The 24,963-nt window shown below is 44.5% G+C and overlaps 1 protein-coding gene across 1 annotated transcript in view; it reads left to right on the top strand.

The window, feature by feature from the left end:
- LOXHD1 (lipoxygenase homology PLAT domains 1) overlaps positions 1-24,963 on the top strand; it is a 210,111-nt gene that overhangs the window by 170,680 nt on the left and 14,468 nt on the right. The window contains exons 34-38 of the mRNA XM_059881070.1: positions 77-204; positions 6,838-6,955; positions 7,867-8,041; positions 9,601-9,786; positions 23,370-23,540. Of these exons, the coding sequence (XP_059737053.1) occupies positions 77-204; positions 6,838-6,955; positions 7,867-8,041; positions 9,601-9,786; positions 23,370-23,540 (778 nt within the window). The remainder of the gene's footprint in view (positions 1-76; positions 205-6,837; positions 6,956-7,866; positions 8,042-9,600; positions 9,787-23,369; positions 23,541-24,963) is intronic.

Raw genomic sequence — 24,963 nt, 5'->3', positions numbered from 1 at the left:
TGAGAGTGAAGTATAATAAATCGCCGGGGGTGGTGGTTGAGGCCAAAGCCCAGGACTCGCATCCCTCTCGGGACAGGTGCTCTACGAAATGACGGTGTGGACAGGGGACGTGGTGGGCGGTGGCACTGACTCCAGCATCTTTATGACCCTCTATGGCATCAATGGCAGCACAGAGGAAGTGCAGCTGGACAAGAAGAAGGCCAGGTATCTGGGCGTGGCCGTGCCCCTTGCCCCTTTGCCCCTCCACACACCCAATCCTCCACCCTCCAGCCCCATCCTGCCTCCAGCCAGACTACCCTCTGACTCTCCCCTCATCCCCTGGGGCCTTCCAGCCTCCACGCTTCTGTCTGTGATTCCTCCCTCCTAGAATGCCTTTCATCCACGCTCTCTGTTGCAAGATCTTTCTGTTGCAAAGCCTAGCACAAATCTACCTTCTCTAGGAAGCCCTCCTTGATCAATCACTTCAGCCCACAGCCCTCTTTCCTTCCTTCCTTCTGTCACTGTGAAATGTTTATTGTAAGGGCTGGAGGTTAGTGGGTAGCATTGTGTCATTGTGAATCTCCTGCTTTCATTCTTTTTACTGTAGTAATGTAACCTGTTCATATTAGGGGGAGGTGGCTGAAGGGAACACAGAAACCTACTCTATTTTTGGAACTTTCCTACAAGTTCAAAACGATTGCATAAAAGTGAAAAAAAAAAAACATTGAAATATTAAAAAACAATTGAACACCCATACCAGGCACTGTCTCAGACACTGGAGAGACAGTCCAACTGGGAAGAAAAGATGCTCAAACTCATGAAGTTTAGCACCTGAGGGGACCACAACAACAACACGGACACTGACGTGGGCTTATCTGGTGTTGGACGTTTCTCTAAGCCCTTTGAACGTATTGACACACTTATTTCTACCTACGACTCTATGAGGATTGTTATTATCATCCCCATTTTACAGATGAGAAAACTGAGACACAGCAGAGTCCAGTCATGCTGTTAAAGGTCCCATAGCCAGTAAGCTTCGGCCCTGGACAGTGCACCCAGGTGGCCCCAGTCTTAAGCCTTAGGTTCTACTTCCTCTTAAGATAGTTATCAGTAATGACAGTACTGGTGGGCCTCTTTAGTCCTTCTAGAAAGGACTTGTCTGCGTCTTTCATTAAATCCCCAACTTAGTCCTAGGTTTTGTTTGGTTTTCTGTGTTCGGCCATTGTCCCCCAAACCATCCCTGACCCCTGATATCTTAAGCATCAGAGGGCAGAGACCCAGAACCCAAGCCTAAGGCTTGTGCAACCCACCCACAGCCACTCGCCTCTGAACCCACACTGCCGCCTCCCACAGATCTTGCCCAGCTTCTTAGCAATGTCTAAAACCCTTCCATGAAAGCTGGCGGGCAGAATCCTTTCTGAGCTCTCACAGCTCCCGCCTCTGGACTTGCCATGTGTCGGGCACTCAATAAGTACGTCTGGAAGGTGGCAGAGGTAAGGATGGGAGGGATGGTGCTTGCGGGGGATGAAGTTGCTGATGCTCTTGGCGGCCAGGTAGAGGCTTCTTCTCATGGACAGAGCAGTCCATGAGAGTGGGAACTCTGCTCATCTTACGCAGCTTGTGTCTGGGGCGATCCGATGAGAAGAGTTTTGGCCTCTCTTCTCTTAGCACTCCTATGCTCTCATTATGCAACTCCTGTTTCCTCCTGGAATTCTCTCCTGAGCTGTTCTCCCCTGATAGTGATTGTAATAATGGTTAACGTTCAATGAGCGCCTACTCCCTGCCAGGCACCATTGTAAGTGCTCTCTCTCTATATATATATATAGAGAGAGAATATATACATATAATAATATTTATAATAACTACAATAATAATACAATTATATATATTAACTCACAACAAATAAAGTGCCTGAGGCACAGAAAAGTGAAGTAACTAACGCCCCAAGGTCACTCAGGTAATCAGCAGAGGAGCTGGGATTTGAACTCATGTAATTGTGGAAATAAAATGGAGGTCAAATGAGAACAGAGGCTGTATCTTTCCAGCTTGCTACAGCCAGAGTGTGAGCACCATCACTCGGTTTTGGCAGTGATCCTGAGGCCGAAGGCTCTCAGGATCCTGGAAAAGCTTCAGAGTGCAGCATTATTTGAGGCATGGGAGAACTGGAGGAGAGCTAACTAGAATCAAGGCAGCTTATGTGATCGGATTCAGTTCAGTCACTCAGTTGTGTCCAATTCTTTGCAACCCCATGGACTGCAGCACGCCAGGCTTCCCTATCCATCACCAACTCCCGGAGTTTACTCAAACTCATGTGCATCGAGTCAGTGATGCAATCCAACCATCTCACCCTCTGTCGTCCCCTTCTCCTCCTGCCCCCAGTCTTTCCCAGCATCAGGATCTTTTCCAATGAGTCAGCTCTTCGCATCAGGTAGCCAAAGTATTGGAGTTTCAGCTTCAGCATCAGTCCTTTCAATGAATATTCAGGACTGATTTCCTTGAGGATTGACTGGTTGGATCTCCTTCCTGTCCAAGGAACTCTCAGGAGTCTTCTCCAAAACCACAGTTCAAAAGCATCAGTTCTTTGGTGCTCAGCTTTCTTTATAGTCCAACTCTCACATCCATACATGACTACTGGACAAACCGTAGCTTTGACCAGATGGACCTTTGTCAGCAAAGTGATATCTCTGCATTTTAGTATGCTGTCTAGGTTGGTCATAGCTTTTCTTCCAAGGAGCAAGTGTCTTTTAATTTCATGGCTGCAGTGATTTTGGAGCCCCAAAAGATAAAGTCTATTACTGTTTCCATTGTTTTCCCATCTATTTGCCATGAAGTGATGGGACCTGATGCCATACTCTTAGTTTTCTGAATGTTGAGTGATTAGATAGGGGAGTATCTTTGGATTTATCTAGTTGGTCTTGAGTTGGGAGTGGGGGAAAATCAGGAAGGCAGATTTGACTGAGTCCTGAGCGTCGTGGGCCTGCTGCTGGCAAGGCTTCAGTCTGGCAGCCTGGGGTCGCTGCGGCAGAGCCAACGGGCAGAGCTCTGTTATCCTCTGCAGTCTGTGGTTGGCCTCCTCACTCTCTCACAGTCTTCCCCTCCATGATTTGACCTTAATCTCCAATTCAGCCCCAAATCCTTGGAATTTCTCGGATTAATTATCCCATGCCGACATTCCACCTTATTTTAGAGATGTGCATAATTGCTGGTGGGAGAGATAGACACTTCTTTTCTGGTAGTATCTAAACTCCAAAAATGCTTCTGAAAGTCACACCATTCTATAAATGCTTTGAGGCACCTTGTTAAAGAATTTTGTTTTTCTGCATTAAGATTTATGCTGTGAGAAGAGCCATCATTGCTTAAATACACTGGTCTGCAAGCTCAGGTTTCTTCTAATTCACTTTGAGATGGTGGTGAATTGACGTGGTATTCAAAGAGAAAAAAAGATACCCTAAAAAGGAAATGCTTAAACCTAAGGAATATGTCTCTAACAGTGGAATTTGAGGCAATTAGTGTTTCTAATGGAGATAGGGATTCCTTTAAGGCAAAGAGATGTTTTTCTCTAGAGGAAATTAAGTGCCTATAAGAAATCATCCTGAGGCCCAGTGGAAACCCCATGAACTAGGAAATTTTTTGGTCTGGAAGCAAACCAGATTCTCAGAGCTCTGTTGGGTTTGCCCTTCAGAATGGCCCCTGGCTTCCACTACGTACAAATCTTCCCAGCTTCTTGGCAATGTCTAAAACTCTTCCATTAAAAACTTGCCCTTGCAGCCTAAGGCTTTGGGCCTGGTTAGCCTCAGGCTATCCTCCATCACGGAGACCACTGAGTGAGTGGCTGCTGGGCCCTTTTCCAAGGACATTCTTTGATGGGTGGAGAACAGAAGGAAAGCAGAACAGGGAGGGAGAGAGAGGCAGCGAGAGCTGCTGAGCTCCTTGGGGTGGATAAGCAGGGCACAGCCTGGGCCTTCAGCAGCCCGTCCTTCTGAGCCAGAGGCAAGGGCACATGGCTCAGGGGTGGACCGCTTCTCCAGCAGTGGCCCCTCAATGCGGGAGCCCTCCCACATGTCAATGGCGTTGTCTTGCGAGGGTGTGGGGAAGCAGGAAAGAGGTGGCTGGTGAGTCGTAGAAGGATGAAGTTCCCTTTAGAATGTGGGCCTTTTACTCTGAGGAGACAGGTGTAATCGGGATTTAGCCTGCACTGAAGGACTAGGGGGGAAGTATAATCCAGGCTTCGGTTTTCTAAAAGAAAAAGCTTATTTCTCTCCCCCTTTTCCTTACACCTGCCTGACCATAAAATCTCCATAAAGGGGAGATTGTTGGTTAAATTCAGATAGTGACAATTAAAGAAAAAGATAAAGTGAAGAATTCTAATGTCCCTTTGATCTGCAACATTATACACCCAGCAAGAGTAAGGAATGAATGAATTGAAAAATTGTTGAGGTCCTTTAATGGACCGGAACCTGGTGGTCCAGAGTCGACAATGAGAAAGTGAAAGAAGGAGAGAGGCTAATATTTCCTGGGTTACACAGCTGGCTTTCGCGTTCCAGGAAATCAGCCAGAAATAGAGAGAGAAAGAAAGAAAGACACAGGAACCAAAGCTCTGATGGAACAAAGGTGTTTTAATCAACATGGTGTGGGCATATATACTGTCTTACAAGGTAGTTATTCTCAGATAAAGATTAAAATTCCAGACTTACAAAACATAGGCGATCCATATTAGAGAGAGAGTTGTAAACAATCACTTTTATCGTATGGTTCATAAGAAGGAAGAGGGTACTTATCACCCTATTGAAAAACTAGCTGGATCCCTCAGCCCCGGGAGAGGCTTGCCTCTCCTCTTAATTCCTGAATATTCAGGAATTAATAAGGAACGGAGGATTCTTGACAGATCCAGAACAGCACACAGGAAGCCTCCTGTTAAATGCTTCCTGACATTTGAGAGAATCTCCACTTTGTGAGATGAGCTTGAGGGGAGTTTCTGAGAACTGCCTTCCAGTTTCCATATGACCAGGAGACAGACAATTTAAACTAGAGCAGGAGGAATTGACGGCAGACTTCTGGGAGAGTGTTTTTACTTCTAATAATCACAAAGTGCATGAAGCAAGTCATCAGAAGGGATTAGGCTTCTGTTCCACTGCTTTGAAGACAAGGAGTAGTTAGTTTTTGGTTTGTAGCATTTGCAGTTCTAGCTCCCACTGGCTATGGCCTCTGTTTTTAAAAAATATGTTTGCTCAAGGAAGCATAAAATTGCCATGCAGTGTCATATCTTCAGTGATACCTGTGTTACCCCCAGGGGCTTATCAGCATCAGCAGCTGGAATCAGTGAGCAGTCAAGCAATGTCAGCACTGAAGATCGCATTATGCATGCAGCACTGTGAGAAGAGCAGTAGAAATAAAGATAGAGCATCGCTAAGATGATGCGGTCATTTCGGGAGAAAAGCAGTAATAGCAGCAAAAGCAATGCCACCTGCTGCTTTACAGTTATTAGTAGTGTTATCCAACCAAGGGCTGCTGCATTCAGTTGTGCATATCACTTCAGTTCAGTTCAGTTGCTCAGTCACGTCCAACTCTTTGCAACCCCATGGACTGCAGCATGCCAGGCTTCCCTGTCCATCACCAACTCCCAGAGCATGCCCAAACTCATGTCCATCGAGTCGGTGAGGCCATCCAACCATCTCATCCTCTGTTGTCCCCTTCTCTTCCTGCCCTCAATCTTTCCCAGCATCAGGGTCTTTTCCAATGAGTCGGTTCTTCACTTCATGTGGCCAAAGTATTGGAGTTTCGGCCTCAGCATCAGTCCTTCCAATGAATATACAGGACTGATTTCCTTGAGGATGGACTGGTTGGATCTCCTTGCAGTCCAAGGGACTCTCAAGAGTCTTCTTCAACACCACAGTTCAAAAGCATCAATTCTTTGGTGCTTAGCTTTCTTCACAATCCAACTCTCACATCCATACATGACCACTGGAAAAAACCATAGCTTTGACCAGACAGATGTTTGTTGGCAAAGTAATGTCTCTGCTTTTTAGTATGCTGTCTAGGTTGGTCATAGCTTTTCTTCTAAGGAGCAAGCATCTTATAAGTTCATGGCTGCAGTCACCATCTGCGGTGATTTTGGAGTCCAAAAAGTCCATTGTTTCCCCATCTATTTGCCATGAAGTAATGGGACCGGATGCCATGATCTTCATTTTTTGAATGTTGAGTTTTAAGCCAACTTTTTCACTCTCCTCTTTCACTTTCATCAAGAGGCTCTTTAGTTCTTCTTCACTTTCTGAAGGGTGATGTCATCTGTGTATCTGAGGTTATTGATATTCCTCCCAGCAATCTTGATTCCAGCTTGTGCTTCATCCAGCATTGTGCATATTATGTAAAAAAGAAAAAGGTGAGTGGTACTGTCTAGAGTTGCACAGTGCACAACCTGCCCCACCATTCACAGCAGCCATGTCACTCATGAAGTCTCATTGCAAGCTTTGCAGATATGGAATTCTTTTCACATTTTAAATTGATTTCATATGCATTTGGTCCTCATAACAGTTTTATGAGATTGCAGGGACAGTGTCATTTTCCCCAGACTACAAACGAGGAAACCTAGTCCCAGAGAGGAACTGGGACTGTTCTACATGGTTAACACGATGAGATTAGGACCCAGAACTGGTAGCTATTGATTCAGGGCCATTTATACCAGCAATTCACTTAACCCAGCCTTTCGAGAACACCTCTTGGTGCAAGAGACAGGCTACTGGGGAGTCACTGGGAGCTAAGAGGCCTCTTCTCTCCCTACCCCGAATATGTCTTTACCATGGCCTACCCCTTCACCTTGGCCAGCCTGCCTCCTTCGTGTCCCTCCTCTTCCATCCCCAGATTTGAGCGGGAGCAGAACGACACCTTCATCATGGAGATCCTGGACATTGCCCCATTCACCAAGATGAGGATCCGAATTGATGGCCTGGGCAGCCGGCCTGAGTGGTTCCTGGAGAGGGTAACATGGCGGGACCTTCACCTTCCCTTCCTCCCACTGCCCACCCCTACTTCCTGCTCCTTTGGGTTGTCAGCGGGGTTCGTTAACATGCAAATGTCACCTTAGAAGGTTGTTACCTGAGTCTGCCCCAGATAATATGCCCCTGGATGTGAATTAATCAGGGAACATAGTTTTATTTATTTGTACCCAGTCAAAACTGAATGAGCTGTCAGGGAATACAGCGTGCCTGGTCAGTGTAATGTGGACAGAGATCAGTGGGAGCTTCCTGGAGGGAGCAAGTTGGGAGGAGTGAGAGGGGAGCAGCAGGAACTGGGTGGTGAGGTTCCCATGGTGGGAACACAAGGCAGATGGTAGGGAGGCTCCCGGTTCCCCCACGGTCTCAGTGAGCAGGCTGCCTCTTCTTCTCTGAGCCGTCCTCTCATCCCTTATCCATCAAAGGCCATCTGTCCCGAGTCCCCTGAGGCTCTGCTCCCCTTGTCCAGCCTTTAGCAGGCTTTTCTTGAGCCAATAATACAGTGTTCCCTCCAAGGACAATCTGGCGAACTTGGGTCCACAGTCCTGGGGAGGCTGTGGCTGAAAGTGGTTTGGTTGGTCTATTTTTATGTCATTAATCCAGCAGAGATTCCTGGTGCACAGTTATAGGCCCTCCTTGGAAACGTATTTACATGAATTGCCCACTTCCAGCTCACCAAGTAAAGTTAGTCACAGCAGGGGCTTCAGACTCCATGCCAGGCCCGCAGGGTAGGGTCTTGTCCTAGAGAGGACCCTTTCCTCATGCCTCAAGTCTAAGAAGAAGTTGTCTCAGGCCTGGCATAGTGGGTTCCAGGGTCCAGACAAGGGGCCGCATTAGTGGCTGGGCAGTTGGTGGGGGTGAGGGAGGTGTTCACACACTGGCCGGTCTCCCTGCCCAGATCCTCCTGAAGAACATGAACACGGGAGACCTGACCATGTTCTACTACGGAGACTGGCTGTCCCAGCGGAAGGGCAAGAAGACGCTGGTGTGCGAGATGTGTGCGGTCATCGACGGGGAGGAGATGATGGAGTGGACGTCCTACACCGTCTCAGTGAAGACCAGTGACGTCCTGGGTGAGTCAGGGGTGGGGCGCTCCCTTCTGTGTTCACTGCCCACTCACCCTGTCCTTCTCAAATTCTGGCTCAGGTCCCAAGCTCTGGTCAAGGCATTTTTCTTTGGTTAGCCTTTCAAAAGTAAGGCCAACTCATTTTCACAGAGTGTCATCTTCTACAAAGTATTCGTCCCCATGACTGATGTGGCTCTGTCCTTTCTGCATCAGGAAAATGGGAGAAAACGGTGCAGGAGTTTGGCTCAGAGACCCTCAGTCCTCTGCTGCCTCCTGAAACCCCTCAGCCAAGTGCTGTTCAGCATGGCTGCCCTTGGGCCCCTTCCCACATCCCCGTGCTTGGCCACCATCTTCTGTGCCGGCTTTGGCCTGGGATCTTAGGATAGGGTAAGTCCCTGAGCCCACGTGTGAGTGACATTCGAGTGCAGCAGTGACAGCGAGGCTGTAACAGAGGCTGGCACAGGTGTACCAGGTGCTGGGAACCTACAGGAGGGCACCTTCCCTAGCTGGAGATCAGGGGCAAAAATCAGGGAGGGCTTCCCAGAGGTGGTGCCAAAGTGCAACCAGAAAGACAAACAGAAGCCGGTGAGGCAGATGGGACGCCAGAGGAAGGGCCTTTCAAGCAAAAGCACCAATGCATGCAGAGGCCTGCAACTGAAAGGGAAGCAGTGTGTGCTGCCTCCATCCCCTCAACCAGTTCTGTCCCCTGGGAGCTGGTGCAAGGACCCAGCAAACTCACTCACAGTACCTATAAATGGCAGTGAGGGATCCCCACTTGGCCCTGCTAGTTCACACTTTCAACAGGGAAGCTCTCCGGGCACAGTGATAGGCACCTCTTGCAAATGAAGCCAAAGAAATGAAGCTTTCCTAAATTGGCAGCTCAGGCATACATGCTGGGTCAGGACAGCTGGCAAGGCACCAGATTTGTGGCACTTCCTTTCTTCCTAAGAAAGAAGATTTCACTCTCTTTGCTCAAAGTTCCAAGCGTTCACTCATTTTCAAGTCCCTCATCCCTTCATGATGCGCTCTCAGAAAGTAATAAGTTCATTGATAATCACGGGGTATGTATCAGAAAAGTTTCAAGGGGTCATCTCTCCCAGAAGCCTTTTCTTTCCAACTGGGTCACTGCTTCTATTTGGCTTAAGCAGGCAATGAGCAGCTCTAGTGTAGAATGTCAACCAGAGGGAGATGTGGGGACAAAGAACTTTCACATTGTATAGGAAGGTGTTTATTTCTAAACTGTAAAGCCAGGTTACATGGCGTGCCTTTAAGGATGGGTATATTTCCACAGAATACATGAGTTCTTGTACCAAACCATCCACGCCTGCTAACCAGGACCCCAGTTAGCCCAACAGCATGTACAAGGCTCAAACGTAAGAGGAAGGATAGAGATGTAGACCTGGGAGCTCCAGGACACTGACCAGCCGTTTCTGACCTCATCCCTGGCTTTGACAACCCTGAACTGGCCCACATGCACCCCTGGCTTCTCCCTGGATCCCAAGAGTGAGGCCAGAGCAAGAGGGCTGTGATTCAGAGAGGCCAGAGCCCTTGTCTTGTGCACCCCAGGAGCGGGCACCGATGCCAACGTGTTCATCATTATCTTCGGGGAGAATGGAGACAGCGGGACCCTGGCCCTGAAGCAGTCAGCCAACTGGAACAAGTTTGAGCGGAACAGCACCGACACGTTTAACTTCTCCGACATGCTGAGCCTGGGCCACCTCTGCAAGCTGAGAGTTTGGCACGACAACAAAGGTAGCTCAAGGTCAGGGTGGGGGAGGGCAGGCCGCAGCTCTTCACCTAAGCCCCTGCCCATCTCTCTGGCAGCGTGTGGATCCTTCCACCCTGGGGGTGGCAGGAAACCGGAAACAGTAGATTGCTACCATTTCGATGTTTCCATCAGTTAGAAGAGCCGGTGTTTCGCGACAAATATCAGTCCCTCCTTCTCACACCCCCCATCCCAGGGTAATGAGTAGCTCTTACTTTTTCTGAGATATCAGGGCATTAATTCTACTCAGTTCAGACATTAAAATTAAGAGGGGTGTGGGGAGGAAAGGGCTATATCACCAAATTCCCTTCGGATGAATTTTCCATAAAGGATTATGCTTGTTTAGTTATAATAGCAAATCTAAAATTAGTCAAACTCAGTTATAAATATGAATGATGGGATAGGATATAAGCCAAACAAGAAATTTATCTTCAAAATGCCAAAGGAACACTTTGTTGCATCTGTAATTGTGATGAAGCTCATGTTCAATATTTCTTTCATTACTGCTTTGTTGTCGTCAGGCTGCTATGAACATTTTATTTCTGGCTTTGGGCCATTATGTTATACATTATACAATTGGAACACAGTTGTTAAATACTAAATGTTACCTCCTTAAGACACATTATTTTCTTGATTTATGCCATTCTAACTCACCCTCTTGTCTTCCATTGAAACTGGCTTTGACAAGGCAATTCACTCAAATCCTGTTCCAGTCTTCTCTGAGTCTCCCCCACAAGTGGCCCAGAGGTGTTCTGACTGTTGTATTGTCCTTACTTCTTTAGATCCTGGCAGAGAACCAATGTATCTGTCATGGTGACTGATGAAGCCTAATTTGGCAGCTTTAACATGCATTAAACAATTAAACATGTTTTCCATAACATGGGATAAGCTCTGATTAAACACAGAGAAAGCTCTCAGTCTTCAGAGCAATAAAATAATGAAGATTTGCACAGCCCTCAACTTTCAAATCTCAGTGTACCCACTCAGTCATTCACTGAGGGAACATTTACAGCGTTCGCTATGTGCCTAGTGCTCTGTTAAGTACAAAAGATACAAGCACTTGACCTTTGTGACAGTCTTGTGAATGCTTGCCGCAGAAGAACTTTATCATCTCTCTTTTCTACAACCAAGGAATATTGAGGCCCTGTGAGGTTTGAACAACTTACTCAGAAACACACAGCAAGAAATAAACATAACCGAAACTCAAATCCAAGTCTTCTGATGCTTTTTCTAGTAAACTCTGCTGGGGGCCAGCCCATCCTGCCAGTTCCATTCTGCCCAGCCAATGGGCCAATAGGTCAGAGAAGAAAAGATGAGGAGATGAGGGCAGCTTCTTCTACCTCTGTTCACTATGTCCTCCATACATATTGTCAGGGCATTGGGGGAGGATGTCTTCTCCAGAAAAGTGAGAGGAGATGCTTATTCCTCACCTGTCCATTCATTGTCCTTATAAGTCTATGTAAAGAAACATATTTGCAAAGTATTCTCAGAATATCGCTAATGAATCTTTATTCTTTCCTAACAAAGAGACAAAACAAAATCCCTGAATTCTTTCTCACCCTCTCATTATCCGTTATGATTGTCTTAGACTTAGTAGGAGGTTGGCTGGTAGCTGAAAGTCTGACAGTTATGAGTCAGATTTATTAAGATCATCTTTTGCCCCAGAGAATTCAAAAGATCCGGATAAGCCGCTGCCCATGCCACTCAACAAATGAGTGTCAGGACAATCGCTTCAGTGTTTGATCAGGCTGCCATTGGCTCAGTAAAAGCACTGAGCCCCATTGTGTGTCTAATTAGAGTGATTTGACAGAGCAGATTGATGAGGGTGGGTGGAGATGAGGTCTGTCTACCCTAGCTTCCAGGCGTAGTTTCCTGTCACAGTGTCCACACCAGAGGCAAACCACTGTTCAGGAAGTATATTCCCAGGAAGTGTGCCCCTTCCCTAATCAGAAAGAAGTACATTTTACTTCTGCACTGATACACACACTGGCAAGGCATTACTCTTGAGGGCAGGGGCCTTGCCTCATCCATATTCATCTTCATAAAGGTGCCTATGGCAGAGTGGAAACTCTTTAAATCTTAACTTAGTTGAGACTCCATGCCCTCCCACCCCCAGGAGAGAGCTGTGAAATACCAAGACCACAGCCCCTACCTCAGGAGCAACAGAGAAGCAAAGAGACTAGAACCTTGAGAATGAAGAAATATTATTCCCAATGGGTCTGAACAATCCCCTCAAGGTTCAACCACAAGATGGGATCAGAGGTTGAGCAGCTCCCTGATCACCTCCTGGTCAGGTCAGAGAACTGGGTAGGGGAGAATTCCATGTAGACCATGATGACCTCCCTCACTTTTCTAAGACGGGAAGGCAATGTTAGGGCCATTTTTTATTTAAGGCCACTTTTAATATGAAGATTTCACTCTTCATATTAAAGTGAGGGTGAAGGGATGACCAGAAAGACTGAGGATGCCCTTATTAAAGATCACAGTTCTAGCTGCACACTCTACAGTCTTTGGAGTCATGTGTCTGTCCAGGGTGCTGACTTCACTCCAGCTTCTCTCAACTCTGGACTTTATCACTTGTTTCTAGGGTCTCCACCTTGGAGGTTGACTATTTTCAACCTAGACTGTTATAGATTTCTCTCAAGCTTGGCAAAATGGTTCAAACTTCCATACATTTCATCCTCAAGTCACAGCAATAAAAGGCAGATAATTGTTGATCCAAGATAAGAGTTCATCTCTGTCTCCTGCCTTCAAAAGCTGCTATCTCCAACTCCATATTATCTAACTCCACCTGACTAAACACCTGAAAGCCTACTGGTTCTTTGTCGCTTGGATGACTGTTCCTGTTGCTGCCCACACCTCAAAATCTGCCTTATTCCTTCTCAATCTGTTTCTCATCACAGACTTTCCAGAGTTCTCTTGGGCACTTGTGTTCTGTGTTGTATCCCTCCTTCCAAAGTATCTAGGAAAGCAAAGACTGACATATTTGAGAAAAGCGTTCCAGAAAGTCAAGCAGTAACATTTCAGGAGTCAGGGATAATGTTTGTCTTTAGTGATGGCTATGTATCCCTCCTTTGGGGCTTCCCAGGTGGCTCAGTGGTAAAGAATCCACCTGCCAATGCATAAAACACAGATGACATGGGTTTGATCCCTGGGTTGGGAAGATCTCCTGGAGTAGGAAATGGCAACCTGTTCCAGTATTCTTGCCTGGAAAATTTCATGGACAGAAGAGCCTGGTGTGCTACAGCCCATGGGGTCACAAAGAGTCAGACATGACTGAGCACACACACCATCCATTGTCCATTCATCATAGCTTTGCTCTATAAAGTTTCTGTAAACACTGAACCACTGCTGCTAAGAAAAACACAAGGTTAGGTTCCTGCAATCCTCTGATCACACATTTTCATCAACCAGTCAGTGCATAACCTTATTTTCTGTTGGGGGGGGGCTTTCCTGGTAGCTCAGACAGTAAAGTATTTGCCTGCAATGCAGGAGACCCAGGTTTGATCCCTGGGTTGGGAAGATCCCCTGAAGAAGGGCATGGCAACCCACTCCACTATTCTTGCCTGGAGAATCCCATGGACAGAAGACCCTGGCGGGTTACAGTACATGGGGTCACAAAGAGTCAGAGCAACAAACACACACTGTTTAAAGATACTTCATATGGTATATATTGTTGATTTATTAACAGTGAACTCATGGCCATCAACACTATTGATGAGGATAAAGGAAAGTTATATGGCAAATCTATTTTCCCTGTAAGGCACATCACAGCCTGCTTGCACTTAGAAACACTAGACAGTTCTTTAGCACTATAACATAAAAATGTAAAAAAAAAAAAAATCCCACAGCACTAAGTAGATAACAAAAACACTTGTTCATAGTGTGAGAGCTGAAACAGGACTCAGAGCACCATCTTGTTCAACCTCAACTGGCAACATGTGCATTAGCGCAAATTTTTTGCTGCTCTGCACATGTCCGTGTATAACTGTGAAAGGACTGTGAGTATTGATTTTAGAGCTACACATAAATTTTGTCAAGTAGGTGAATTTGCAAATATGGATACAGAAATCATAAGGTTCAACTTGATCTGTCCTTGAAAAGACAATATTTGAGCTAAGACCTAAAGAATTTATAGGAGTAGACATTTGGTGAGGTGTGGTGTTTATCAGAAATGAAGTGTGTTTGAGGCAGAATGAATAGAAAACATAAAAGCTCTAAAATATAAGAAAGACTGATATGTTTCAGAAATGAAAGCACAGTTCAGAATGATGACAAAATAGGGAATGGGTGTGGGATCTAGAAAGTAGACGAGCATCAGGCCATGCAAGGTATTATAAGTCTTGTCAAGGATTGGGTCTTTATCCTAATTGTCCTGAGAAGCCATCAAAGGATCTCAGAACAGTAGTTATGTAGGGAAGATTCTCATAGTGTCTGTGGGGAATAGGTTAGATGGAAAATAAAGCAAACTTCAAAAGACTGGCTAAGAGATGATGGGAGATAATGATGCCCTGCACAATGATGGTAGCAGTGGGGAATGGAGAAAATGTAGAAAGATTTAAGAAATGCTTAAGCAGAAGGCTTATTAAAGGATTGGCTGAGAAGGAAAGTTGGCAAGAATGGTAAGGCTGCTAGAGGAGATTCTTCATCCTGACATGTTTAATTTAAAGGTCTGGGAGACATCTAGGAGTGATGGCTAGTAACAGTTGGGTCTGGAGCTCAGGAGTCAAACTAGTTGGGACATACTGATCTGAGATATTGATCTAAGAGTTGCTAGTGCAGAGACATCACTGAAGCCATGAGAGTGGGGAAATGAAGCTTCAGAAAAACAAGAGTGACCAAGAGCAGATTCTTGAGTACCCTCATGTTTGAGGTTAGAGAATAGAAGGGAAGGCAGAGGAGAAGGAGGAGAAAAGGGAGAGGGAAATGGGTTGCCTCAACATTTTTTCACTTCCTAAATGAATATGTTCAGGGAGATGGACCCTACCTATGAAACTATTGAGGACTGTTCACTGACCATGAAACCCAAAAATGTGGTGTGTTGGTTCATGATGCCAGAGTTTCCTGGGCATAAATTTAATAAAAAAGCTATGAAACCACATTTTTTTTTCAAATAGCAAAGCAATTTAAACTATTTTAAATGTTTATTTCTTCCTAGCAAATTCCCATAATCCCTTGTGAGAAATTTTGTTATGCAGCCAAACATTTAAGTCACTGTCACAGGGAGAAAGGAGGGAAGATAAACAGTCTTCCGTCCTTTGTGGATTTATGTTTATAAGATACAAATGTTCATCATTGCCTCTTAAGTACTCCTCCTCCTCACCTCCCACACACAGAATGTCAGGGAAACTTTCTCACCAATCTCACTCTCTTTGTTTGCTGGTCCTTTTTGAGATGTGTAATTGCCTTTTTATTCCTGATTGTTACAGTCCATCCAGTGAATGGTATGATATGTATGAATTTGCAGCAATGAGAAGTCTCCAAGATGAACATCCATTTAAAAAGTTTTCTTTTCACTCTCTTCTCTTTCCTAGCTCTGCCATGATTACATCTCCCTGTTTATGATGAACAAACTCTCTGATGGACTAACCTCCTCACAGAAAGTTTTTCCTATTGCCTTACCTTACTTAAGCCCTCTCCCTGAATAGTCATCATATTTGTAACTACATGCTCAGTCTGGCTCCCTTACTTAACTAGCATCTCCATTCATTACTCTTCCCTAATGCCTCTCACACTGCCTGTAATGCAGTGGGGGCTTAATATAGAATTTATTTAATACCTCTGTTTCAAGCCCTCATATACCAACCCTGTTTTCTTATGCCTTTACCACAGGGAACCCACATTTCTTGTGGATCAAAATTTTTCCTTGTATCTTAATACTTTCAAAAAGTGGGTCCTGGTCATGAATTTCAGAGTCATCACTAGGTCCTATAATAATGGCTTTTCCCACTCCTTGGACACTATGCATATATCTAGACTTACTCAGCTTTCTACTTTCATTTTCCTTCTCTGCAAAAACTCTACACTCAAATTTATCTCATCCACGTCAAAACCCTGAAAGGAAAGGGAGAGAGTTCAGCACCTTGGACAGCTCTAAAACCATCCACCCATCGTTTCTTGCTACTGCTTTGGTTTAGTTTGGCCTTGAAGTACAAAACAATGCAGGGCAAAGACTAACAGAGTTTTGTCAACAGAACACACTGGTCATAGCAAACACCCTCTTCCAACAACACAAGAGATGACTCTACACATGGACATCACCAGATGGTCAATACTGAAATCAAATTGATTATATTCTTTGCAGCTGAAGATGGAGAAGCTCTATATAGTCAGCAAAAACAAGACCTTGACCTTACTGTGACTCAAATCATGAGCTCCTTATTGCAAAATTCAGACTTAAATTGAAGAAAGTGGGAAAAAAGACTAGACCATTCATGTATGACTTAAGTCAAATCCCTATGGTTATACAGTGGAGGTGACAGATAGATTTAAGGGATTAGATCTGGTATACAAAGTGCCTGAAGAACTATGGACAGAGATTCTTAACATTGTAAAGGGAGTGGAGACCAAAACCATCCCCTAGAAAAAGAAATACAAGAAGGCAAAGTGGTTGTCTGAAGAGGCTTTACAAATAGCTGAGAAAAGAAGAGAAGTGAAAGGCAAGGGAGAAAGGGAAAGATATACCCAGCTGAATAATTGGAGATATCAAGGAAACATTTCAGGCAAGGATGGGCACAATAAAGGACAGAAACGGTAAGGACCTAACAGAAAGAGAAGATATTAAGAAGAACTGGTAAGAATACACAGAAGAATGATACAAAAAATTCTTAATAACCTGGATAATCATGATGGTGCGGTCACTAATCTAGAGTCAGACATGCTGGAGTGTGGAGTCAAGTGGGCCTTCAGAAGCATTACTACGAACAAAGCTAATGGAGATGATGGAATTCCAGCAGATCTATTTCAAATCCTAAAAGATGACGTTGTTAAAGTGCTGCACTTGATATGTCAGCAAATTTGAAAACTCAGCAGTGGCCACAGAGACTGGAAAATATCAGTTTTCATTCCAATGCCAAAGAAGGGCAATTCCAAAGAATGTTCAAACTACTGTACAATTTACGCTCATTTAACATGCTAGCAAGGTTATATTCAAAATCCTTCAAGTTAGCCTTCAGCTGCACATGAACTGAGAACTTCCAGATGTACAAACTGAGTTTAGAAAATGCAGAGGAACCAGAGATCGAATTGCCAACATTTGCTGGATCATAGAGAAAGCAAGGGAATTTCAGAAAAATATTTACATCTGCTTCATTGATTACGCTAAAGCCTTTGACTATGTAGATCACAACAAACTGTGGAAAATTCTGATGGGAATACTGTAATACCTTACTTGTCTCCTGAGATACCTGTATGCAGGTCAAGAAGCAACAGTTAGAACCGGACATGGAACAGTGGACTGGTTTAAAATTCAGGAAGGATTATGACAAGGCTGTATAGTCTCAAATTTGTGTGAAGACTGTGCATGCATACTAAGTTACTTCAGCCATGTCTGAGTCTTTGTAACCCTGGACTGTAGCCTGCCAGGCTCCTCTGTCCGTGGGATTCTTTAGCCAAGAATACTGGAGTGGGCTGCCATGCCCTCCTCTGGGGGATCTTCCCAACCCAGGGATCAAGCCATGTCTCCTATGGCTCCTGCATTGCAGGTGGATTCTTTCCCTGCTGAGCCACTGCAGAAGCCCTATATGCAGATTACACCATGCAAAGCCAGACTGGATTTATCACAAGCTAGAGTCAAGATTGCTGGGAGAAACATCAGCAACCTCATATATGCAGATGATACCACTCTAGTGGCAGAAAGTGGAAAGGAACTAAAGAGCTTCTTGATGAGAGTGAAAGAGGAGAGTGAAAAAGCTGGCTTAACGCTCAACATTCAAAAAACTAAGATCCTGACATCCAGTCCCATTACCTCATGGCAAACAGAAGGGGGGAAAGTGGAAACAGTGACAGATTTTATTTTCTTGGGCTCCAAAATCACTGCAGACAGTGACTGCAGCCATGAAATTAAAAGACATTTGCTCCTTGGAAGGAAAGCTATGACAAACCTAGACAGTGTATTGAAAAACAGAGACCACTTTTCCAACAAAGATCTGTATGGTCAAAGCTATGGTTTTTCCAGTAGTCATGTATGGATGTGAGAGTTGGACCATAAAGAAGCCTGAGTGCCAAAGAATTGATGCTTTCGAACTGTGGTGTTGGAGAAGACTCTTGAAAGTCCGTTGGATTGCAAGGAGATCCAACCAGTCAATCCTAAAGGAAATCAATCCTGAATATTCATTGGAAGGACTGATGCTGAAGCTAAAGCTCCAATACTTTGGCCACCTCATGCGAAGAACTGACTCATTGGAAAAGACCCTGATGCTGGGAAAGACTGAAGGCACGAGGAGAAAAGCACAGCAGAAGATGAGATAGTTAGATAGCATCACTGACTCAATGGACTTGAACTTGAGCAAACTCCAGGAGATACTGAAGGACAGGGAAGCCCGGCATGCTGCAGTCCATGGAGTCTAAAAGAGTGGAACATGACTTAGCAACTGAACAACAACAACTTTGGTGTCAATGCCAGGCTCTTCGAAGAGCTTGATTCCTCCCTTATTCCTCTGATTACCTTTGGTCTCCTCATCACTCTTGGACTTAAAGAAATTCCAAGTCACTGATGTTATCTTCTTCCCTTTGTAAGCAGAGAAGTGACCTCCTTGTCGACAACTAGACTTTGGATTTGAAAGCAGGATCCTGTCATTGGCAAAAACAGAAAGATTTTTGTGTCTTCAATGAGCCCAAGTGGTTGGGATACTATGATCAGAAGAGGACCAAGATTCTGTGCCTAATTTCCTCTTTATAGTAACTTTTTCCTCCAAAGATGAAAGTTTAAATGTTTAATACAGAGCCATACCTAATCCCTTTATTTTTTTCATGCCATTGACTTTTGAAGAAACAGTGCCCAATGATCTATAAAATTTGCACACTCTGGACCTGTCTGCTTGCCTATTTATGGTGTCATTGCTTCCTCGTTCCCCATATTTCCTACAATCTGAAAGTCAGCTGTAAAGACTTGATTAGATCCAGGTTCGACATTATTTGGCAAGAATACTTTATATGTGGTATCAGGGCTACTTTAAAATGAGACTTGTGTACTTCATATTACATCACAGCCGTCTCACACTTACTGACGCTCACGTCTAATGGTGAATCCAGGGCAGACTGCTTGATCCCTCCATTGTAAACTTTCCCATCACTCTGCATCTAATGGCTTCTCAGTGATGATCAGGTAGAGTTACAAATGATTTTCTAATTGTTATTTCTTATCCACTTATTAGCTGGAATTCTTCTGTAAAAAAAAAAATTGTCCCTCAGGCTATTTGATTACCATGAAATATAGTTCATAGATGAAAATCAAGATAAATGACTAATTCTTCCCCTTAATTCCAGTTACCCAGATAGCTTTTATAATACTGAACAAATTATAACAAGAGTGTTTATTTTCTAATTCATCTTTTTCCTCTTGCTTTCTTCCTCTGAAATGAAAACTCTAATACATTTTCTTTTGAATAATATAAATTCATAGAAATATATAGGATCTCGGAAATCATGTATTTTAACCCAGTTACTTTGCTCAAGTAAGGAAGCTGAGGCACAGAGATTCTATAATGTGTTCAGTTTGGTGGGTTTGCTGAGAATGGAGTCTACAGATCTCCCAGACCCAGGTGTGTCACTCTGGGCATCCTATCTTGAATGATGTACATGAGAAAGTATTTGTGGAGGGATACTAGCTAGATTCTGTATATTCTTTAATACCTAGGACTCTGTGATGGCTCCATATCACATTTCAAACAATCTATTTATCTTTTTAAAGAAATTTTGTTTACCCACATGGACTTTAGCTTGCCAGAGTTATTTTTTAAAGAAATTACTTGAAGAAATAAATTATCTATTCAAGCAATATTTTAAGGGTTTGCACTGAAATTAAAAAAGCTGAGAGATCACTATAGAAAGTAAATGTAATTTATCAATTCTGTATTTATTGAGCACTAAGTCAATACACCTGTGATGTAATCAAGAAGTTTAAGACATAACTTCCACACCTTAAAATCAAACTAGAGAAGTCTCACACGCACACACACACACACATACAATCACTATAAAAGAGTTCATGTTCATGACCTCACTAGAAAACATTTATTTCCCAAGCCATCTTGGGCAACTGTTCATGGGCAAGTGAATAAACAGATGATGAATGCCATGGGACTGGGGAGTTTGGAGGGTCTCATGGAGGAAGTGAAGCCTAAGTTGTCCAGAGGGTAGGTGGGAATTTAGGGCAGGGAAATAACTTGAAGCCTTAATGAAGATGAAAGATACAGCTAAGTGATGCTGAATAAATCCATCTCACTGGGATGGAGGAGTTGCCTTAGGAGTCTTCCTTACTGAGGCAGGAAATGAGGTGGATGGAGTCAGGATGAAGAAGGCCCTATATGTGTAAACACAGGATTGGACCCTTTTCCCTATCAGATATGGAAGGCCACTGAGGAATCACAGGTAGCAGATAGCATGATGAAATCCAGGCAGTTAGTCTCCCTCCTATTTGGAGTCTGCTTTCTCTTGGCTGGAAAGATTAGGGCCCTATGCTCCTTCAATTTTTTTTTTATTGGTGGAAAATTGCTTTACAATTTTGTGTTGGTTTCTGCCATACAACAATGTGAATCAGTCATAATTATACATACATTCCTTCGCTCCTGGGCCTCCCTCCCCAGCCCCATCCCACCCTCTCCACACCATCTCCCCCCTACTGTCAGGTCATCACAGAGCACCAGGCTAGGCTCCCTGTGTGTTTAGCAACTTCTTGCTATCTATTTTATACCTCATTCAGTTTTTAAGCTTTTTTTCTTATAATAAACCTTGGAACATTTGGGATAAAATAATTTCACTAGGACAGACCATTGCTCCCTGGTGGGGCTTTGGATTATGTTTCCCCTCCACTCATAGAATGTTACCACCAGTGTCCTTCCTTGTTCTTCCCTATTTAATAATTGTGCACTCATCCATTCAATAAACATTTATTGAATAATGTGCTAAGCATTGCTCTAGGCACTAGAATATAGTGGTGGATATCAGGCAAGACTCCTGCTCTCATGGGGCTTACAATCTAGAGAAGACAGACAGTATAGACAACGTGCAAGGAAATAAATCCAAAATTATTTCAGACTGTGAAATGGGTGTACGTTGTGATAGCAAGTAACTGGGGATGGGGAAGCCTCTGCAGATTGGAAAGGTCTTCCCAAAGACAGGACATTTGATCTGACACCTCAGTGATGAAACACTGTGGGTATTCAGAGCCTAGGGTATATTGTTGCAGGCAGACAGAAAATGTGCAACATTTCCATGACAAGACTGGATTTCATATATTAAGGTACTAAAAGGTGTACGTGAAATATAGTAAGTAAAAATGCAAGTAGTATGAGATGAAATCAAAATGGAAAGGGGCCAAGTCACGTCAGTTCTTACGGTTGTTAATGAGCTGTTTGCAGTTATTCTGAGAGTAATGAGGAGCCATTGAACAGTTTTCCATGAGAAGTAGCAAAATCAGACCTGATTTATGATTTCAAAAGATCACTATAATGCATGTAGAAGGGTAGTAATTATAACATTGCATGTAGAAGTGGAAGTTTGCATAACAACTCATCAATTAGGACAACACAGAAATTTTCTTGTGTGTGCATACAATGGAATACCATGCAACTATGAGAAGGGATGGGCAGATATTTATGTACTGATATAGACTGTGAGTGAAAAGCTAAGATGTCAGACAGTGTGCGACATTTGCTATCTTTGTGTAAAAAGATAAAGTAGGACTCTGAAAGAGCAGATTCTGTAAAGACATGGATTCTCTAGTGGTGGGATTAAGATGGTTCCCTATTGATCTATGATGGTAGTGATGTCATATGACATCAGCCTTCCCAGAACTGCCTCTTCTCGTGTGTGATAGGTTCTTAGTGTAGAAAGTCATGGTAGGATCCCTGTTAATCCCATCCAGCATTTCCAAAACAAGGCAATTAAATAATCAGTGAGCATGAAGCTAAGAGTGAAGTGTATTTATCTTACAGTGGTTGGGGTTAGTCTGCTATTTACCATGGAAGGAGTTCCTTTGCAGAATCAAACTTGAAAAGAGAGCTGAAGATGGGGTGAGACCATGCCATGCCTTCAGAGGAGAGAGGAAACGGGGGTGCGGGGAAGAGAGCAACCTGCTAGCACGCAGCAGGGCAACCCGGGTCGGGCTGCCTCCTCCTCCGGCTGTTTTCACCCGCACGCTGGGGCCCTGGGTTGCCTGAGGATAAAGCTAAAGGCAGCCCAGAATCCACCCTTCCCATCATCCCACTGCTTTTCTCTGTCACCGCCATGCCTGGAGCTCTAGAAGTAAATTCGGGAGTGAAACCTGCCCAGGATATAGAGCAGAGTGAGTCTGTTATTTCCACTTAATACTGTGCTGGGCTGTGCTCAGTTGCTTAGTCATGTCCAACTCTATGTGACCTCATGGACTGTAGCCCACCAGGCTCCTCTGTCCACGGGGATTCTCCAGGCAAGAATACTGGAGAGAGTTACCATGCCCTCCTTGAGGGATCTTCCCAGCCCAGAGACCAAACCCAGGTCTCCTGCATTGCAGGCAGATTCTTTACCAGCTGAGCTACCAGGGAAGCCCCCACTTATTACTAACCATTTGTTATTTACATTTTGAATTTAAATAAAACTTAAAATATGCATGCAAAAAAATTCTTTGTTGATAAAATAACACCACTTTTTAACTCAACAGAACCACTGTAAAATTTAACCTGTTCTAGGACTCGCTGATTTCCACTTTCAGTAAAGACCTATGTTTGAAAACATATGAAGTACCTTTTACACCAGGAATGAAGCTATACTAGGACTGCCAGTATGTATGCTCTGCCCGTGAGCCTTAATATCTGCTCCCTGTGGACTGGGTGACTGGAAGCGTGTGTCCATCTTTGTGTGTCTCTGTGCTTATAACCCTTGAGATCAATGGCAAGATCTAGAGATGTCGCTTCGGGCAGTGTCTGATCCTCCTTCACCATTATTGAAATGGCTTTTTGTTGGAGACACTAGGACTGCCCTTCCAACCCCAAGTGGCATAAGAAGGCAAGATGTGAAAGTAAAACATACACATGCCTTCCTTGTAGCCTTCTGCACATACGATGGACACACAGAGATCCTCTAAGAGTTCCTGAACCCAAGTTAAGGATTCTGCAAAGAGAATTATTGTGTTGGCCAATAATATCTTATGGAAAAACCTAAACAAACTTTTTGGCCAACCCAATCTATTCTCTAGGCTAGAGGTATCTCAGAGATCATCTAACCCAACCCCTCATTTCATCAACACAGAGACAAAGGCCCAGAGAGGACAGAGAACTTGTCCAGGGCCACACAGCCAGCAGATGTAGGGAGCAGAAGTCTGAAAGGGGAGGATGAGCCCATTTAGCCTCCAACCCCGTGTCTCTATTTTCAGGGATATTTCCTGGCTGGCACCTGAGCCATGTTGACGTGAAGGACAATTCCCGCGACGAGACCTTCCGCTTCCAATGTGACTGCTGGCTCTCCAAGAGTGAGGGCGACAGGCAGACAGTCCGTGACTTTGCCTGCGCCAACAATGAGATGCATGACGAGCTGGAGGAGACCAGTACGTGGGGACACTGGTGGGCCCTGCTTAGATGCAGCCTGGGCAGAGGGAAGGGGGAACAATGTTGGAAAATCTAAAGGAAGATCTCTCATAGCTGGAGGGGAATCAGATGCCCAATGAAAGAAATAACATTGCAGCAGTACATAAGTAAACACCCTAAGTGTTGCTTTGTGAACCTGAGACAGCCAATATACTGGTGCCAGCTCATGGCCCCAGATCACAGGGACTTATTAGGTAGCAGGAAAACCCACAGGGGACAAGCCTACCCTGGGCAGTTTGATGTGATGCTCTCTCTGGTTTAATTTTTTGTTGTGGACTCTCTCCAACTGATGTCTATGGCAACAGCCACCAACTCCGGCCTTCCTGAAAACAGAATGTGTGGGGAGCCAGCATCTCCACTGACAGCTTTCTCTTTGGCTCTTTCCTCAGGGCATGTGCAAAGGGAAAGAGTAATTGGTCCCTAAGGTGGATGGCCATCAAGAACCAGGGAGGTGTCTCTTTAATACAGATGCCAGTATCTGGGTCCAACAGATTTGATGAAGGCTTATCAATAGCAGAGCCTGATGTAAAGAAAGGATTTTCCAACCTTTTCTTACTGCAGCTAGCTAGTTACTGTAACACTAGCTGCAGTAAGACTTAAACCCATAAATCTCAATAGCTAAATACAACAAAATCTGTTTCTCACTGATGTAATCAGTCCAATGTGGGTGTTTGGCAAGGGGTCTTCCACACTGTGATTCAGGGGCCCAAGCTCTTCTCACCTGTCTGCCATTTTCAACATGTGGCTCCCACATTTCTTGAAGAGGGAAAAGAGCTGGGAGAAGGCACACTCCATACTTTCTTAACACATTAACTCATATTCTGAGTCATGTGGCTCTACCTAGATGCAAGGGCACCTGGGATTGTAGTACCTGGCTGGACAGTTGCCCCGGGCAAGCTCTGTACATCACGGAAGGGAAGCATGGATGCTTGGTGAAAAGCCACAGAGCCTTCTGCACCATGCCATCCAAACTGCCCAGTGATGGACTCAGCTGCTTGGAGAGGGCTGATCACTGATGGTACTGGGAGCATTCAGACAAGGGCCAACCACTCATCTGTCAGCCTTCATGTATGAGGGTGCCTGCCCTAATTCAGAGTGTGAACTCCCAGCGTCTCTAATTGTACTTACTGGGGGCCCACTTTTATTTTAGATGCTATGAACCATACACCCTGCTTTGTGATTGTTAGTTTCCTTATACTGAACTCTGCCCATCTGTGTTATCCCTACACAGCTATAAGCTTCCAGAGGTCAAGGACAGACTCACTCTGCAGGCTTTTGGACTTAGTAGGTGCACAAATCATAAGAGCTCAGCAAATGAAGGTTGTTTTTCCTTGGGGCCTCACAATCTCATTAGTGGTGGAGGCTAATGCATAATTGCTAACA

This window comes from Bos taurus, chromosome 24 (assembly GCF_002263795.3).
Source record: "Bos taurus isolate L1 Dominette 01449 registration number 42190680 breed Hereford chromosome 24, ARS-UCD2.0, whole genome shotgun sequence".
NCBI lineage: Eukaryota > Metazoa > Chordata > Mammalia > Artiodactyla > Bovidae > Bos > Bos taurus.
The sequence above is the reverse complement of the archived record's forward strand: the minus strand, read 5'-3'. Positions and strand labels throughout refer to the sequence as shown.